An 18,256-nucleotide genomic window follows, 5' to 3' on the forward strand; every position below is an offset into this window, starting at 1 on the left:
TATTACAAAACAGAAAGCAACCAAAAGAATAATAGAAACTAGAAAATAAATTGAAAGATAAGGTAATTGCTAGAGAAATGTAATAATGCAGATTTTAATCAATATGTTCAATGTCTTTACGTTGACCTATTATAGATATATAATTACATTTTAGAATCCGTTATTATATGTTTGCTCTAGTTTTTGTTGTTTTTAATATTGAAACGGTTTTTCTACTTAAGGGCAATGAGTTTTAATGTATTGGAAGTATCCGTATTTCTTAAAGACAAGAAGGGGTCAAAGACAATGAACTTGAATTGAACAAAGCAATGGTCAAGACAAACTTGGATTGCACAACTAACTCGGGCAAGTCTTATGAATGAAAAATATTTACTCTAATTATTAATTTCCGATTTGTATACGTTCTGGCTTATACATGTATCAGCTGTACTATAAAAATGTTTGTGTACCTACTGATTTTATTACCACGTTTATTATCAAAGAAACACGTCACTCAAATTAAATCCTTTTATTGTATTTATAAAAGCTTCAATTTTCTCGAACAACCTAAAATTTAGTTATTTTCAATTACATCAAGTCATCTTTCAAAGTAGTCATTCTAAAGTAACGAAATTTCTTATCGAGTAAGTTCTGAAGTGTAATGATATAGAAATTGTCTCGAATAGATGGCCGGTGAAATAGACATATGTTAGTGAAGATGTGGACTACCTGCACATGGACAGAAACATTGTGAAGCCTCACTTTCATCCACTCTTTGTAGAAATATATCGTTGTATGAAGGACAAAAAAATAAAAAAATAAAAAAATAAAATAAAATAAATAAAATAAAAATTTGTAATTAGTGCTTATATATATTGTAAATGATTGTATTTAACCTCCTATCATATAATCTAAGTTTAGGGGATAAATGGGGTTTAGGGAGGGTTCTAGCCTTAGGGTAAGTCTGTAAGGGTTTTACCAAAATTGAAACGAATAAGTTAAACAGAAAAGCTCTCTTTTCGGCATCACTTTTTCTACAATTTTTTCATTAGCAGAAGAGGAATACTACACTTATCATCTAGTTGTACCATCATTTGTACCATTTTTCTAATAGAGATAGAGCTTGCCAATTGACACACCCCGACCCAGAAAGTCCACTTGGACCCTGAATCGAGCTGTGCTGGCCGACACCTGGAAGGTGACGAAGCCATAAAATGTGATAGAGTGTAGAAAAAGTGAATAAATTTGAATCTAAAAGTGTCAAAGTACCTGAGTGGGAACGAACCCATATCACACGCGATGTCAGAGCATAGGTAAGGTACAGTAGTGCGGGTAAGAATCATACTCTCAGAATTATCCATCAATACTAAGATTCACCACAGATTCTTGTCGATACAAACTCAGCAGCTAAAACCTGGAGGGCACCAAACAGAAGGTGTGAGTAAGCAATAAAACCAAACTTCCCAAAGTTATTACCTCTCTAAAAGTAATGCCCTTAATTGTAAAACCCGTATCGTTTTCCATAAGACAGTACAACATATATACATATATCCAAACCATACTCAGAAATGACCAAAACCACGGTTTGCCATCAACTCCACCATACATTGATAAGTAGGCCAAATGAACTAAATCAATACAAAGTGATATATCAGTCAGAGTCATCTAAAATGACGTGTACAACTTATCCATATCTCATCAATCATGGCTAGCATATAAGTCGGAGTCACCTATAGTGACATGTACGACTTATCCATATCTCATCAATCCTGGCTAGCATATAAGTCGGAGTCACCTATAGTGACCTGTACGACTTATCCATATCTCATTAGTCCTGGCTAGCCAATAGCTCAATAAGTATACCTGCACACGAGTCGGAACCACCTAAAGTGGTCTATACGACAGGACTGGGTGTAAATAAATATGCTCAAGTGCTACAATCACGTGAAGACTGGGCGAATAATCGCGAGTCACCTACGAGTCGGAACCACCTAAAGTGGTCTGTACGACAAGACTGTGCACCTACCTTGAATCCATGGTGAGCGTAAGGTGCGGGAGGTGAACATCACGTGAAGGACTGTGCCCTGGCCACGGGCGGGAGCACTAACACCGGGGTGCAGGTTTATGAGCTATACTATGTCTCAACACAATTGTACTCACTACCATCACTAACATCAACATATACTCACCTGAAGCTTACCTGGGTGTCCTGCGTCCACCTTTGCACTTGAAAGCATTCCCAATAATTATATGCAAGTAGTATACATATGGATATACCATGATGCAATCTAAAACTCAACCATGTTGTAGCATTTTCAATTGTAAACAATACGGTGTGAAATGTACAATCAATAAAGCTCTACTCCCGAACTACTTATTTTCAAGGATGATTATCCATAATAACCCAATTAACACTAATTAACTAACTAATTCACAAAACTAAAACTTGTCTTTATCAATTTCCTTCGCATTACTCAATTTCCCAAATTAGGCTTTTGTCTCAAATATTTTATGGCTGCATCTAACCTCTCGTTAGACTGCCTACGTACCCTAGACAGGGATCAAGCCATTCGTAGTTCATATTGGTACTTCAAGCATTCACCATAATTATATATGAAAGTAATATGCCTAATCAATTTAAAAGTGTCGATAGAACTCTCAACAATATGTACGATAAAAAGGAAAATATGCACTCACCTGGAGTCCACGCTATGATTCTCTAGCGCACGCATCGAGGCGTCCTGAATGATTGGTCCCTGCCACGAAGTCCAAAAGTGGACGGAAGATGGTCAATTTTGCCCACAAAGGCGACGGGTGCCTAAAACTTCCCGACGTCGATTCGTCGTCCACGGTGGTCCAATGGGGTCAAGGTTGGTTGGGTTTTGCTCCTGGGATGATGGGCTACAAAGCCCAAGTGGTGGCATCGGCCATCGCTTTGCCGATTTGCCGAAAAATCGAAAAGGGTGGCCAGAGCACCATTGATTTTTGTCAACTTTCGTGGCCTCAAACCGCCTCATACCATGGTTAATCAAGGTGGTTCTTGGGTGGGTTTTGTAGAGGGGAATGAGAGCTTCAAGATGGTGGTGGTGGCATCGAAAAACTCGACCGGAGTTGGCCGGAATCGGCCTTGGAAAATGGATGGTCGTGCATGTCAGGTCACGGTTTTGGGGGAGCTTTCCCATTTTTTTTTTTTTCTTTTCTTTTCTTCCTTCTTTTTGATTGGCTGCGAACTTTACTTCTTCTTTCCTCCCTCCATTTTCTGATTGGGCTTCCCCCACAAAGTGGGGATTTAATTTAAATAAACATTAAACCTTGAATAACCAATTTCGAACGTCCGTAACTATACCGTTATAATCCGGACTCGCAAACGGCTTTCGCCTCTGCGTTCACATCCACGAGTATTATGAGAATATGTTAAAAGAATAAGCCATACGTCTCTCTAGACGATGCTCAACATAAGTCAAAGCCCTTGCCTCTAGGGCAATTTAGTAAATTCACGATTTTAAAATAAAATAAAAACGTAAAATTTGGAACGGGTTGTCACACCAATACAGATAGGTCTCATCTGATGGTACAAATAATGGCATAAATTTGTGATAAGAATATCATTTTTGTTAGTTAAATGTGCTTGCAAATGTTTTAAATGGAATCATTATGGTTGCTAACGTAAATTAGTGTAAAATATCGCTTATACTAAAAAAATAAAAATAAAAAATAAAAAACAAAAACCAATATTGAGAGGTTTAAGTTTCCTTCCTAACCAATTTATCATTTACAATCAATTTGGATAACTTTTCTTTATACAACGATGTCCTTTCGCAAATTGAATTCAATTTAACATCAAAGTACCAAACCAGACCTTAGTCTTAGAGACTAGGATCCCCTTCTCGACCAAGTTTATTTAATAACATATCCTTTCGCAAATTGAATTCAATTTAACATCCCGACTGTATGGGATATCTCCGGAGGAACTCAAGATGACCTTCGGGAAGTTAGTACGAATATTGAAGGAATGAACCGCAATGCATTTGAAGCAATACATTGAGCTGCGAAACAACAATGCTAATGTGAATATCATAAATTCCACCTAAATCACTTTGCAGACTTTCTGTTTTCTTTGGCAGTTGCACATAAGAAAGCGCACACGATACATTGAACCGCTGCAGTCCCGAACACAGAGGGAGGTGCAGAGCCGCAGAAACTGAAAAACTGGCATTCCATTTTGGCATACATTCCGAAATCCACTCGTAACCATCCAAATAACAGAAATTACAGAAAGATTGTCAAATGATAAGGCCTACATATTAAAAAGGTCAACTCTATCGAAAGGCATACACAACCAAGGAGTGCAATTTGTCGGGCACACACTGATACATCTTATATCGGCTTGATCTTGAAGTGAAGCGAGATGAGAGAGAACACAAAGCACTTCAGATCCTGCGGTCAAATAAAAACGTCATCAAGAAACAGTCTTGGGCAGAAGACTCATCCTGCGTCACGCGGACACAAGAAAGACTTCATGAAAGAACTCGTATACAAGGCTAAAAGTGACAAAATATATAACAGGTGAGGGAACCAATGCACTTCATTGCATAAATAGATGATCCAGCATAGACCCATCACCCATGCAAAATGGGGCAGAGCTACCCTCGTATCATTCTTGCATAGATACTTATTCAATACCCAAAGGTTTTGAATTTCCACGGAAAAAGCACCAGGCTGTTAAGCACCTGATTCTCAAAAACTCACAAATGAACAGAATAGCATGTTCTCTCCTTCTACGACAAAATGTACAAGAATGCATTGAATACTAGAAATGTATTCTACAAAACAAGCACACACCATGATGCAATTATACACAGTGAAATCTCACCTTATTTGAGAACATAATTCCAGCAGTGACATGTATGAGCTAACAGCCTTATGCAATTACAATCCAGAAAAAGGAAAAGCATATCATAATACTAAACGAAAATGCAAATCAACTAACCTGAACGAGATAATAAAAGATGCGAAGACCTTCAGGATCCTTACTACTCTGGACATCTACAAGTGATCCGATCTTTGAAGTAGTGAAGGAGATATGTTCATTCCCCATTACAATTTCAAGCTCCTGCCGCCCAACACGGTCAGGTTCTGGCCAGTTCACATCATCTTCCTTCATGATCTACATTAAAGCAAGCATGCAACCAATTAAGGAAACCAGGACAACAAAATTTCAATAATCAAATTCTGGGAAGAATACAGTTTCCAAGATCAATCAATTTGAATGAATAATCAACGTAAGAATTGAGTGTTGACAAGTAGTTTCACTGTTCAGTTAAGATAAACGAACATACATTCATTTTCCGTCCTTTAATAAGACATAGCTAATTCCACCCAATACCAATGTTTCCTTTAACCTTATTAGATGGCCATCTGAAACAAGTGTTATTAATCAATGGAAAGATAGAACTTCATGTTTTGGAAGTAATTTCCTTGCTCTTGATTCCCCAATTCCAATAGTGTGAACTTAACTCTAACTGAAATATTACAAGAAAATTCAGATTGCTGTCAAAACCTGAGAATCCAAAAATCACTCCAGTAACGTTACTATTAAATGCCACCACCAGTCACCAATGACTATAGGAAACCAAAGGCTTGCAGTTTCAAACTTAATACCCTTATTTTATCTCATATTTGCCTCCATTGGACATGCACAATTTCCTTGCCGTTTTCCCAATCTCAAATTTTATACTCTCTCAGCCTCCAAGCAGGAAACTTAAAAAATTTAACCAAAAGATAGTATTGAAACCATACATTAAATCACATCTATAAACAACCACTATTTTCCTTGGATTCTACGAGAACTAAACACATATATAACTTTATATTTCAATCCCTTGACTCCTCAAGGATGAGATAGAAAAGCGTAAACCATCAATCAGATGACTATAAACCTATGTTTTGGATGAGGGGCTTTCGAAGTACATGGAACATTACACTTAATTGTTATAAATGCACTAGAAGGATATCAGCAGTGAACCACTCAAGCACTACAAATACATTAAACAAAGGACTTTCAAAATAGAACCTTCAAAGGTGTCATTAGAATGTTCTGTCAATGGTATTGCATCTAGTCATTTAGTAGGGGATTCCTAACAAATTCAGCCTAAGTCCATGGAAGTTTAAATTCCCTCGTCAAAATATAGGGTGATAGTCATAAGCTGAAACGCATTCACGTTCCTAACACATAAATAACGAAATCAATAGACAATTATATCCCACTTATCCCAAATTCCACCTCCAAAACCCATCAAATTCTCAAAACCAAGAAAAACCCACATAACCAAACTCCCTTAAATAAATAAAAAGCAAAAAAAACCCTCAAAATTCTCAAAACAAACCCAAACCTACATAATCTAGTTCCAAAATATACAAATAATACAGAGCCTCAAAACTCATACCCTACACTAAAATCTCGCAGCTCTTTTTGCAATGCAGGAAATTTGAGACGTTACACAACCCCAACAAACCTCCCCAATAAAAGACGAACCCTAAAACCCCAATCACCAAACCAATCAATAAAATACCAGAGACCTAAATCCCAATAAAGAGATTACAAGTGACAGAAACAAAAGGGTTCAGAACTGATGACAGACCTCGCTCTCTGAGATGATACGACGGCACTCCCTGACGACGGCGGGCGTGACGTAGACCTCCTTACGAATGATGGTGTCGTTCTTGTAGTTAGAATTGTTGGCGTACCGGAGCTTGCCGTCTGGTCGAAACTCAAACTCCAGGAACTCGTGGCCGAACTTGCCCTTGTGGCCGACGTAGTACCTCAGGTAGAACTCGCTGGTCTCTTCCTCTCCGGCCATCTCCGTCTCTGTCGCTTGCTTTTTCTCTCTTGTTTTGGAATCAGAAACAAAGGAGGGTTTAGACTTGGGGGTCGAGCTGGATTTAACTGTGAATTAATGTTTCATTGGGCCAGGCCAACAATTTTTTTATGCTTTGTTGGGCTGGTTCTATGGGCATGAGAGGCTGGGTGGGGCACCAAATTTTAATTGAGATAAATTTGATAATATTTAAACGGAATTTTTTATTTGTTATATTATATCACAAGTAATATTCCAGGGAGTGGGCATGTGGAGTGGGTATGTTGGGATCAAATTTCCGCACCACCCTTATAATTGAGTAGGCAAGGAGTGGCCATCTACAAGCAAGAACAACAACAAAGATTAACTTAAGGTATCTGCCAAATGCTCTTCGATAGTATAGTTAGTGCAAATTTTAGAACTCAACCAGTAGATAAGAGAGCAAAGTATGCATCATGAAAGCGTTACTAATGGGTCAATATTATACTTTATATTTTACTCTAATTTTAGTTATAATTTATTGGTTCTTTTGATAATACTTTGATACTTTGTTATGTATTTTCAATGTAGGATATTCGACTTCCTCTAAAGCAAAAAGTAATCAAACGGATGAATTTTGGAGTGATTCTAATTGAAGGATGTTCATGAGTGTTTCAAGATGATTGTATCAAAATTCCATATTTTTCTACCAAGCCGTTTGACCATGGCAATGAAATAAATACCCAGCGTGCAACTTTCCTAGATTGACATTTCTGGACGTTTTGGGTATTTTCAAGGTTAATATGGCATATTTTGAGGAAGATTTTGTTAGGGACATCTCAAGCTTTAAAAATAAACCTTTTGGGACCAAATCGGAGTTGATTTGGTTGGTCAAAAGATGGATTTTCTTCGTAGTCCGAATTCCAATTTAAATAGGAAACTTTTTATATCCTAGTTATCTTATTCTATTATGTTTCCTAGTTTTTAGAAGACCTTTTCTAGGTAGGATTTTATTTTGTAGTAGTATAAATAAGGCTATTTAGCCATTAGAAAGGGACGAGGAGAGAACAAACGCACTACTTTGGAGAATTTCTTTTGACGATTCAAGTTTATTTTCAAGTTGTTTTCTATTCATGTTTTTAATAATATTTTGTTTTATGATTGTTCGTAATTAATTTCATTTGCTAGTGCGAGACCACAAGCCTTAGCAAGAATATGTAGTTTCTTTTCAATCTGCTTATGATATTATGCATGCAAGTTTTGAATTATTAATCACTAGTTTAAACTATCTAATTGTCTTGATGATTGGCCACCATTAGGGTATTTAGAAAAGTAATTTTGATGCCATTTTGGCAAAGGGCTGTCCTTGAAATTGACTAGGGCTTCTTGTGGTTAATATGTGTAACTTCTTAGGATGGATGATACGTCTTAAGTGTTATATGGTTTTTCAAAAGGTTTTCACAAAACTTAAGAAGTCTTGAATGTTCATTCGATCTAGACACCATGGACGGGTTGCATGTTAGACATACATTCTATGTTAGAGGTTCCAAGTAAAGCATACTTTAGGAAAACTTAACCTTCAAAATATGTGTGGGTAATTCATAAGTAATTGAAAGAACTACATATATTGTTAAGGTGACGGCAGAACCCTAGTGCTTGAATAGATTTTCAAACTATTTTCTTTTGTCTTATTTACTTTGCCTATTTATTTAATAGTTTTTAATTAAATTCGTTTTTAATATTTTAGGTCATTAAATCAACTTTTTCCAAATTTTGTTTCAAATAATTAATCAAGATTTGGTTTTAACATAAATTTTTCATTCAATCCCTATGGAAAACGACCTTGCTTGAGCTGCTATACTACGATAATCTTGTACTTTTGCAAGTATTTTAAAGTGTTTTTATCCCTACTTTGACATGTGATAAAAATCCCTATCAGTTACCATACATAAGTCATAGATGGGTGTATTTATACTAGGGGGGAGACATTTATGTTAGGATGTAGAATCCGTATTAAACTGAAAAAATCCCAAAGGATTTCTAGCGTTAGATATTGTTTCCTTTAGGATTTGAAGACTCTTTAAGAATATAGGAAACTAATCTGATCCCTAGTCAGATAAGGTCTCCCTATCTTGCGAAACAAGCAGGGTTGACCTCAGCAAGATTTGTGGGCCTTGCCTACCATTCTAGAGCCCAACAAAGTTGGTAGCACTGATCGTCCCTTTAGTTAGCCTAGTCCAATTTGGAACCATTAAGTCCATGACCAGACTTATGAGGCATTAGTGTTTCGATCTGTCTTACTTTGGCCCACGAAGATTCATGTCATGGTTCCACAAATGCCACTAAGTATGTTTTGTAAGGGGATTGCTTTTCAGGATTGATAGTTACCTAAGGACAATGCTTTTCATAGTAGATCGAAATAGCTTGTCATTGGGAATCGTTTTACACGTATCTTTCTTGTCTTATTATTGATGTCATATAGTGGAGACGTTCTGGATTCAGGCGTGTGACATCGAGAGTCATGCCATTAAGACAATGATGATGATGGCCGTTACATTTTGTGTCCATGAAGCTCAAGAGAAAGATTATTATATTTTTGAGAAGTTTCAAACTGTTTGTTGTGGATCTCAAGGTGAGTTGTTCTAGATTCAATGTGATTATACAATTTTGAATAAATCCCTACTTAAACTCAATCTCTTCCTTTCATTTTCTCCACCATTCCCAAATTCTTTAAGTCTTCTTTTGCTAAAAACCTCCCATGAGACATATGATTTTCCAACATTCCCTTTCAAATTTCTGACAAAAAATGGCCTTTTAAAGCAGTGCGCAACTTGCTCCTCCAATGTACTTTATTCGACCTGCGATACCTACAGTATGCAGTAAGCTTTCGACGAACAAAGGCCTGATCTCCTAAAAGGATGTACTAAAGGAAAATTTTGATTATACCAAGTCAATGGAGCAACATATATGCAAGTATTTAACAATTAAATGGTGAAAGAATGCTTGTATGCACTCAATAACAAAACTAAAAACTTAATAATGAAATATAAAACCTAGTAGTTGTCAACCAAGATTCAACTCAAATTCAAAGCAAAGAGAGTTAAGATATCTTTATACCTTTGTAGGTCCTCTTTGTACAGGCATGGGATAATCACCTAAAGTCAAGGCCTTCACTCCTTTTCTGTTAGCTTCTTAGATCCATGAAAACGGATGAAATCCTCTTACTTCTTGGCTCCTTGGATCCATGGATTTGGATGGTTGAAATGATTCTCCAAGGCTCCCAAACTAGAGGGCCTCTACGTTTTGACACTAAGGAAGGATTAAAGAAGAAGATGAGCGATGTTCGGCACAAAACCGAGTTGACTTACCGACAACATAAAGTGTCAAGGTATGAACTTCGCAAAGTTGGGCTACGTCCATGAGGGTAGACCACAAGGATAGATGAGTCCTCATTAATAATGTAGAGTTTACATGATATAAAGGTTTGAATAATATCATTAGGGATTATTTGTGGGACAATGTCTCTTTTTATAGTTGAAGAGAGTCCCTTATTCTCGTCAGCGGTCGATCTAGGACTATAGGAACTTTATTCTAGTGTTGATGCGTGCCACATTGTTATTGATCTTTTGATTGGAGAGCGACTCGTGCTTCGGAAGAGGTGCTTCAACATGAACCCTTCCGTAGGCCTTCAAATATATAAAATTGATTGGTGCTTGGTAGTTTATGGGTTAGTGAAATATGGTATAAACAGTGCTGACGTAAGTTCCCAAGTGAGAAAGGATTCTTGGTTAGGGGCTTGTAAAATCTAAATCACTGAATAATCACGAAATTACCAAGTGCTGAAGTGTAGCAGTACATGGTAGAAGTCACCCTAAGTCTCCGACCGAGTAAGACAGTCGAAGGAGGTGGCTTGATTTTTGTCGAATTGCCAAAGGACCAAAATATTGATTATCATCCTTGAAAAATGTATACAAAAATAGCTCATCGCTCATGGATAAAACACAAGAAAATATTTCTTTAAAATTGAGCCCTGCTTTATCAAACTTATGTTTAGGCCCTGTCTCATTTAAGCGTATAAAATGTAGGGCTAGTCCTGATATTTTTGGGGCCTAGGGTGACGCCAAAAAATGTGCCCTAACTTCATATAAGAAAATTATTTGTTTTAACATGTAAGAATTCGATGAAATTATACTTAGAAAAGAACTTCAAACTCAATAATTTAGAAAAACGAAAAAACTAATTTATTTTGTATTAAGAGAAGGGAACCAAAAAACCCTAATCTTACAAGTAGATAGATGATGAGTTTTCTTTTACTAACCTTGTCAATATTTGACTAAAAATAATCATAGTTTTGAATCCTTAATTGATATATATATATATATATATATATATATATATATATATATATAAGTAATGAATGAGCATTAAGTTAAACCTATTGGTGACACGTTATATGATTTGCAAATTTGGTCCACACATTACTCTTTGTTGAAGGTTAGACTCCAATTGGAATCAATGTTTAAAAACTGCAATCTACATAGCTACTAACTAGTACTTAAAAAGAAATTAACCAACCGAACAAAAATTCTTAAAAAGTAGAAAGAATAAACATGCACTTAGAATTTCAAACTCATAACCTCTCCTTAATTTTAAATAACAAAAACCCTGCTTTTGATTAAACTTCTTGATCAATGAATCAAATTTGATAAATTTATATTCCTATGAAAAGAAAGTCGTAAAAATTGAAAAGTAAAAAAAAATAAATAAATCACACACAGAGCATTTTGAACTCAGGATCTCCTTGTTAATTTTAAACAGCATAAACCACCACTTTTGGTTAAACTTTTTATTATTTAACCAAATTTTATAAATTTTTACACTCTTATGAAAAGAAATTCGTAAAATTGGTAAATAAACACAAATAATGTTTCGAAACAGGGACCTCATCTTAATCATTTAACCAAAATTTATAACTCAGAACCTCTCCTTAATTTTAAATAACAAAAACCCTGCTTTTGATTAAACTTCTTGATCATTTAACCAAATTTGATAAATTTATATTCCTATGAAAAGAATGTCGTAAAAATTGAAAATTGAAAAGTTAAAAATAAAAAAGTAAAAAAATAAACAAAAAAAAACACACACACACACATAACATTTTGAACTCAGGATCTCCTCATTAATTTTAAATAGCATAAACCACCACTTCTGGTTTGTACTCACAGACTTTTTAATTCTATAGATGGTTGAGATTTATGGGGTGAGGTTAAATCTGGCCCCAAATATCTAAGACAATTTCTCAGGGTTGTTCAATTAGAGTGGGATGGTTTGTACTCACATACTTTTTAAGTATATGGATGGTTGAGATTAAAACATAGCTCAAGATGATAAGATACATGATTCGATAGACTTAACTCTAATTTCGTATGAAATTTAACAGTTAAGATTAACTTTGGTCCCAAATATATGAAACAATTACATAGAGGTGCTTAGACTGAGATGGTTTGCACTCGCACACATTTTCAAGTCTATAAACTATATTGGTTGTGATACGTTGATATAAATTAAATAGTGATAAAGGAAATTACGGTCTCTCTCTAAGGGTACCACTTTCATCTCCTCGTACAAGTTTGTTTGAGCAATACAATAGATTGGGTGAGAGTGATGTATGTAAGAAATGCCCATTTGACTCTTTGGCAGTCGGTGCCAACAACAGATCCAGTTAAATGGAAAGAGCTATGTGCTAATTTAGCATGCCTAGGGCCACGTTCCAGGACTGGGGAGAGTGCTCACGCAAAATGTAAATGGATGCAGGTGGAACCAAGATATATCCTTAATTAGTCGAGAAGTGCTATATAATGGGAAAAAACAGAAAGATCGGAGAGACAAAAGGTTTACCTGATCATCTTAACCTATGCATGGTTGAGATTTAAAACAATTTCCAAGAGTTTAGATTTATTATACAATGTATGTGCAATGAAAATTGTGTTGGTGCTTTGATGTGGTGGAAACTAACACACAAATTAAACCCTGTATATTATGTAATCGTAGTACGAGTAAGTAGGGATCGTTCTATTCCAAGGATCAGAAAGGATGCTAATCAACACAAATTAAACATATAAAACTAAAAACTAAGTTAAACTAACAACAAAACAATGAGGGGGGAGATTTTGGAAGAATTTAACTAAAACAAAATTAAATGGCAGTAAGTAAATTAAGTTGTAAATGAAATATGGATGAAATGATAGCTAAATGATTTTTCTCCACACATGAAACATATGCATATAAATCGATGTCCAGTTATTCTTCCTATAAACCATGAACGACAATACCCCAAATTAATTGTGAACAACACTAATTAACTCTCAGATTTTCCTAAGTTCATTGAATTGGACTCAGCAACGCAACCAAATTATTCTTCTCAAGTTCCCTAACTATGAAAAGTATGATAGAGATACATCTCAAAAATCATTAAGTTCTGTGAAAATCATAAACATTGACAAAACATTCGTAACTATGAAAAACATGATACTCCTGCCAAGAATTTACTTAACTCAATCATGACTAGTGACTTTTACTACTTGCAAATATAAGTTCATAACGATTAGGTGAAATTCGCTTATATTCTAGCATCAAATCCATGCATGCAAACTAAGTGTGCACCCTTAATAAACATACAAGAATAAGTTCTCTATAAAGAAGATAAGTAAATCGCATTCATGTTTTATGAAACAATAACTAGATGTAACCAATTTATATAAAACATATGATCATGGCTTCGAATTCATCTTAAGGTAAAAAGAAACTTAGTTACACATGTTCATCATAACTGAAAAGCAATCTAAAATAAACATTGAAACTTAAAACAAAGATAGAAAGAACTCTTAAAATTCCAGCAACTTCAATGGATGAATGGTAGGCGCGACACACTATCAATCTCTGCAGAAATTTCATATATATAGGTGGGGAATGGCTAAATCCAAGGAGGAAAAGGTTTTGGCATTTTGAATTATTTTAGGACTCTAAAAATCAGGTAGAGAGTCTTGGAATGTGATTAGGATTCCTCCTTACAACTGGAGATAAGATAAGATAAGATAATGTTTCTCTCCAACTAGGATTCCTCTTTCTTGTCTAATTCCTTGCCTTCCAAGCCTCAACTTTAATTTCTCTAGATTTTAGCACATATCTAGCACCATTTAAACACCAAAAACGTCCAACCTATATGTTATCTACGCCTGCTATCCAATCCAAGTCCAAAATTGCTCCAAATTGCTCCATTTTGCCATTTATTGTCGTCTTTACCAATTAGACCTACAATAATACGAAAATACTTAAATTACTACAATAAATAGAAATTAACTAAATAAATGCAAAGAAATAAGAATACAAAGTCGCATAAATATGCTCCTATCCAATTCCCCCACACTTAGCTTTTGCTAGTCCCCGAGCAAAACAAAGAAAACAAAACAAAACCTAAACCTTTCAACAATTGCCTCAGGGATTTCTAATGAAACATGACATGTTAAAAATCACTACTCACATAGATTTTAGCCATCCTTACTCTCGTGCTTATACTTAACCACAGTAACCACTCACTAGCTCGCATTTAATCAATTAACACAACATTTGAAATTAGTAACATGGCTTAGAGAATTCACTCAATTCCTCACCAGGTATACTCTCTATTTTCACACAGATTAAAATGCACTCCTATGTGAGAAGATTGATGTAAGAATGTAGACTAGCACTCACATATGTTATAACAAAGAAGACACTTTCTGGAATTATTAATACAAAGATGTATATGATCTTATGAACAAAATGCCACTACTTAGGAGCGAGAACCAGGGATTCCATATGCTCATACCAATTTCAAACTCCACATATTGAATTACATAACAATCAAGATAAAAGTCTAAGGGTTGTAATGGGGCTAAGATATTGGCTAACAAAGAAATGTTAATGATAAACAAAGGTTCTTAAAGTGATAGTAAACAAAGTAATGAAATCAATACTTAGAATGCAACTTTTGATTGCAGCACCCTACTTTAAACACAAAGGGGAGATTCGTACAACTTTAGGGTCAGATTCACATTTTTGGACCCTTCCTCAACAACCAACACTTATGAACTCATTCTCACTTCTTTTCAACCTCTTTTTTTTCTTTTCTCAACTTTTTTTTGGAACATAAAACATACGCACTACCTCACCAGATTCAAAAGAACAAATCCTTCCCCCACACTTGTTTTTCTGCAATTCGTAGATCGAAAAGAATTTCCAACAAGTCATGCTCCACTATTCTTTAAGAACAAGGGTATGGATATTCCTATACTAGGCTAGGTAGGGATAATGCAAGCAAACAAAGAAAATAGGCTAAATAAGGCTCAAAGGGGTTAAACCTACAATACATATGCAAGGGATAAGGCTTTTTGGCTCTGGTGGTAACTAAACAACTTCATCTTGTTATTTGTTATGCAATCAATTTTATGCTTTGAATGAAACGGCATGAGTTCTCGTATTTGGAACTAAAATGATGAAAAAGCATTCCAAGTAGTAACCAAGCAAAGAAATAATGAGATCATGCAACGACTTTAGAAAACAAGAATATCACAGATTATTAACTCTCCAAACAAAGAATAAGCTCAAGTCTCAAAGGGTTGTAGCGTTAGTTTGAGTTTCTTCCTTCAAGCATGTAACAAAAACTGATTTTTTTTCTTTGTGATTACATGTGAATTCGTAAATGGCAACTACAACTAAGTATTAACCAAAGAGCATATCAAACTTCCACCCATGTTTGTAACTTTCTTTAACAGTCATGCAATTGAAAACCAAATCTTCATCATTGTGTTGGAAGGTACCCTAAGACATAAACAAGCAACAAAAACGACTTTTTTTGGTATTTTCTCAAGAAAACACTTTAAAACAGTGAATAACAATATTTGTAGTGATAGGTGGTGAAATTTGAAGATAAGTCATGAAAAGCAATCTGTTTACCCCCCTCCCCCCCCCCCCCCCCCACCCACACTTAAACCAAACATTGTCCTCGATGTTTCAAAAATAAACTTACATAAGAAAGCAATAAAAGATAACTAGCAAACAAGACAATCATGGCAAAGAACAATAAAGAGAAGGGTAAAAGAGAGCAAATCTGGTTGTAGGAGCTGGAAATTCCAATGTCTCTTTATTTGAACACATGGGTTGCCTCCCCATAAGCGCTTGCTTTAACATCTTATTGCCGGATGATACCTCCATTTAATCCTTACTAGGACCAGCTCTAAATGTAATGATGTTTTACATCTACATTTCTCGACCCTAGAGGAATACAATGAATGGACCCTATCATGAATTAAAAATGCCTACAATAGTGACTACCATAAAATGATACATTACACGTAATAGAACTATAGAAAAAAACTCTAAGTGTTGGTTGAATCAATTGCATTGTGGGGATACGAACTTTACAAAATTATTTTCCATGATCTAACCCTCAAACATGTTTGAATATAGTAAGAGATCACATACATAAAAAATCACCAAAAATAAACTTTTAGGGAGTAGGGATTGGGGAAATGGTTGGACAATTACAAACTTATCATCACGATTTAATGGCTTGTCACTTTTGATTTGGGTGATTTTTTTCAAAGATTCTATTTGAGGGTTCAAATCCATAATGAATACACCTGATCATCAAATTCGATTATCGTTTAACCGTTGCAAAAAAAAAATTTAGAGTTTTGGAATTTTTTGAATTTTAAAGCTTGTCCAATGGAAATAAGTGAATTCGTAAGGCAAAGTGTAAAAATTTGTCAGGCAAAATAGATTATTTGCTGAGAAAATTTAAAATTTTTCCTCAAAAAAATCGAATTTCCCTCCAAATTTTGGGTTTGCCCGACGAAATCACCAAAAATTCATTGGGCGAAGTGTTTATCCCACCAATTTTTTTCACCAAAATTTTCAATTAGTGTTTGTTCCCTAAAACCCTTGCCCGACGAACCAGTTCGTCAAGCAAACCCTAACCAAGCATGTGTATAAAAATTAAGACTTTTGCCTGACGAACTAGTTCATCGGGCAAAGGCCTTATGTTCTTTTTCAGGCCAAGGGCTCCTCCATTTGCAGCAATTCATCATTTCATCAACTCTCTCTCTCTCTCTCTCTCTCTCTCTCTCTCTCTCTCTCTCTCTCTCTCTCCAAATTCCCTCCACTGTAAACTCGGCTCCTTCCTTGGCTCTCACACTGGCCATCTCTTTCTAAATCTCTCCAAGTCTCATGCTCCCACACAAAGGTAAGATATTTATTCTCAATCATTTTGAAGTTGTGAAATTTATGATTATATTGTGTGTTTGTGATTTATATTGTGGATTTGTGATTTATATTTGAATGTGTAACTTAGCATGTGCATTTGTCATTTGTATGTTTTAATTTTTGTGAGAATGTGGGTTGGAAAAATTTGGAGAGATTGGTGAGGAACGGGCTTGGGAAGTGGATGATGATTTTAGGGGTTGAAGAAGGGGGTGGTATGGGTTGGAGAGGGGGACGGGTTGGACGAGTTGGGCGGGTACCGGGATGACGGGCTGAGGAGGGTGACGTGTTGGGGGATTATGAGGAGGGTGGGTGATGTGGGAATGGTTTTGGTTTTTATTTATATTATAAATTAGTATAAAATATAATAAATTTTTGATATATTACTTTTTTTAGGAAATAAAATAGACTTTGTTTTTATGTTATAAATTTTTATGGAATATTTTAAATATTCCATAAAAGTTTGAAATTTTAGAAATTGTTTACAATTTTTTTCATAGATGCCTAGATTGGGCAATAATCGTCACATTAGCATTAGTCTGGGTGGAATAATGAGGGTTGAATACAACTCAAAACATATGCATGTGGAAGACGCCTGAGTTTATTCAATATTGAATCATTCGATAGGAGTCCTCATCAGGGATAAGTGCCTCATGACTACCGATAGATGGAGTTGGCACTGACGACAAAGCTCTCGGTACATGTGTTTTTTTATTTTAATTTAATATTTTTGAAAATAGTAATTATTCTAGATAATCTTGTTTTTGTCACTATTTTACCCACTCCAACTCCTCCGAATAATCCTATTTTTTCTCCATGACGATTAGAGGCTAATATTTCAAATAAATTTCGAGATCGACGTGCAAGACCCAGGTACGACGACCTACATAACTCGGCTATAGAATGATCGGTTCAGGGAGTGGAAGTACGAGTTGCGCAACCACTACAAAACATTTGATACTCATGAAGGAGATCTAACCCATCCGCCTCCTGAATTTGAGCATACGATGGACAAGTGGCATTGGCTCTACAGTTATTTTCAAAATTTATAAATTCTAGAAATGGACGTCTTTCGAGGTGAAGCAGTGACAATGAAGCAGTTTCCCATCAAAAATAAATTTGTTTTTCGTTTTCAATATAAT

General features: G+C 35.4%; 1 protein-coding gene across 1 annotated transcript; it reads right to left on the reverse strand.

Annotated features, from left to right (window-relative positions):
- Positions 1-4,030: 4,030 nt before the first annotated feature.
- On the reverse strand, positions 4,031-6,895 carry LOC137747698 (protein mago nashi homolog). The gene is made up of 3 exons (XM_068487856.1): positions 6,621-6,895; positions 4,970-5,146; positions 4,031-4,416 (listed from the first exon to the last, which is right to left on the reverse strand). The coding sequence occupies exons 1-3, from the start codon at positions 6,837-6,839 to the stop codon at positions 4,357-4,359; spliced, it is 456 nt and encodes a 151-aa protein (XP_068343957.1). The 5' UTR covers positions 6,840-6,895; the 3' UTR covers positions 4,031-4,356.
- Positions 6,896-18,256: the final 11,361 nt, after the last annotated feature.

Source organism: Pyrus communis, chromosome 10, assembly GCF_963583255.1.
Source record: "Pyrus communis chromosome 10, drPyrComm1.1, whole genome shotgun sequence".
In the NCBI taxonomy this organism is placed as follows: domain Eukaryota; kingdom Viridiplantae; phylum Streptophyta; class Magnoliopsida; order Rosales; family Rosaceae; genus Pyrus; species Pyrus communis.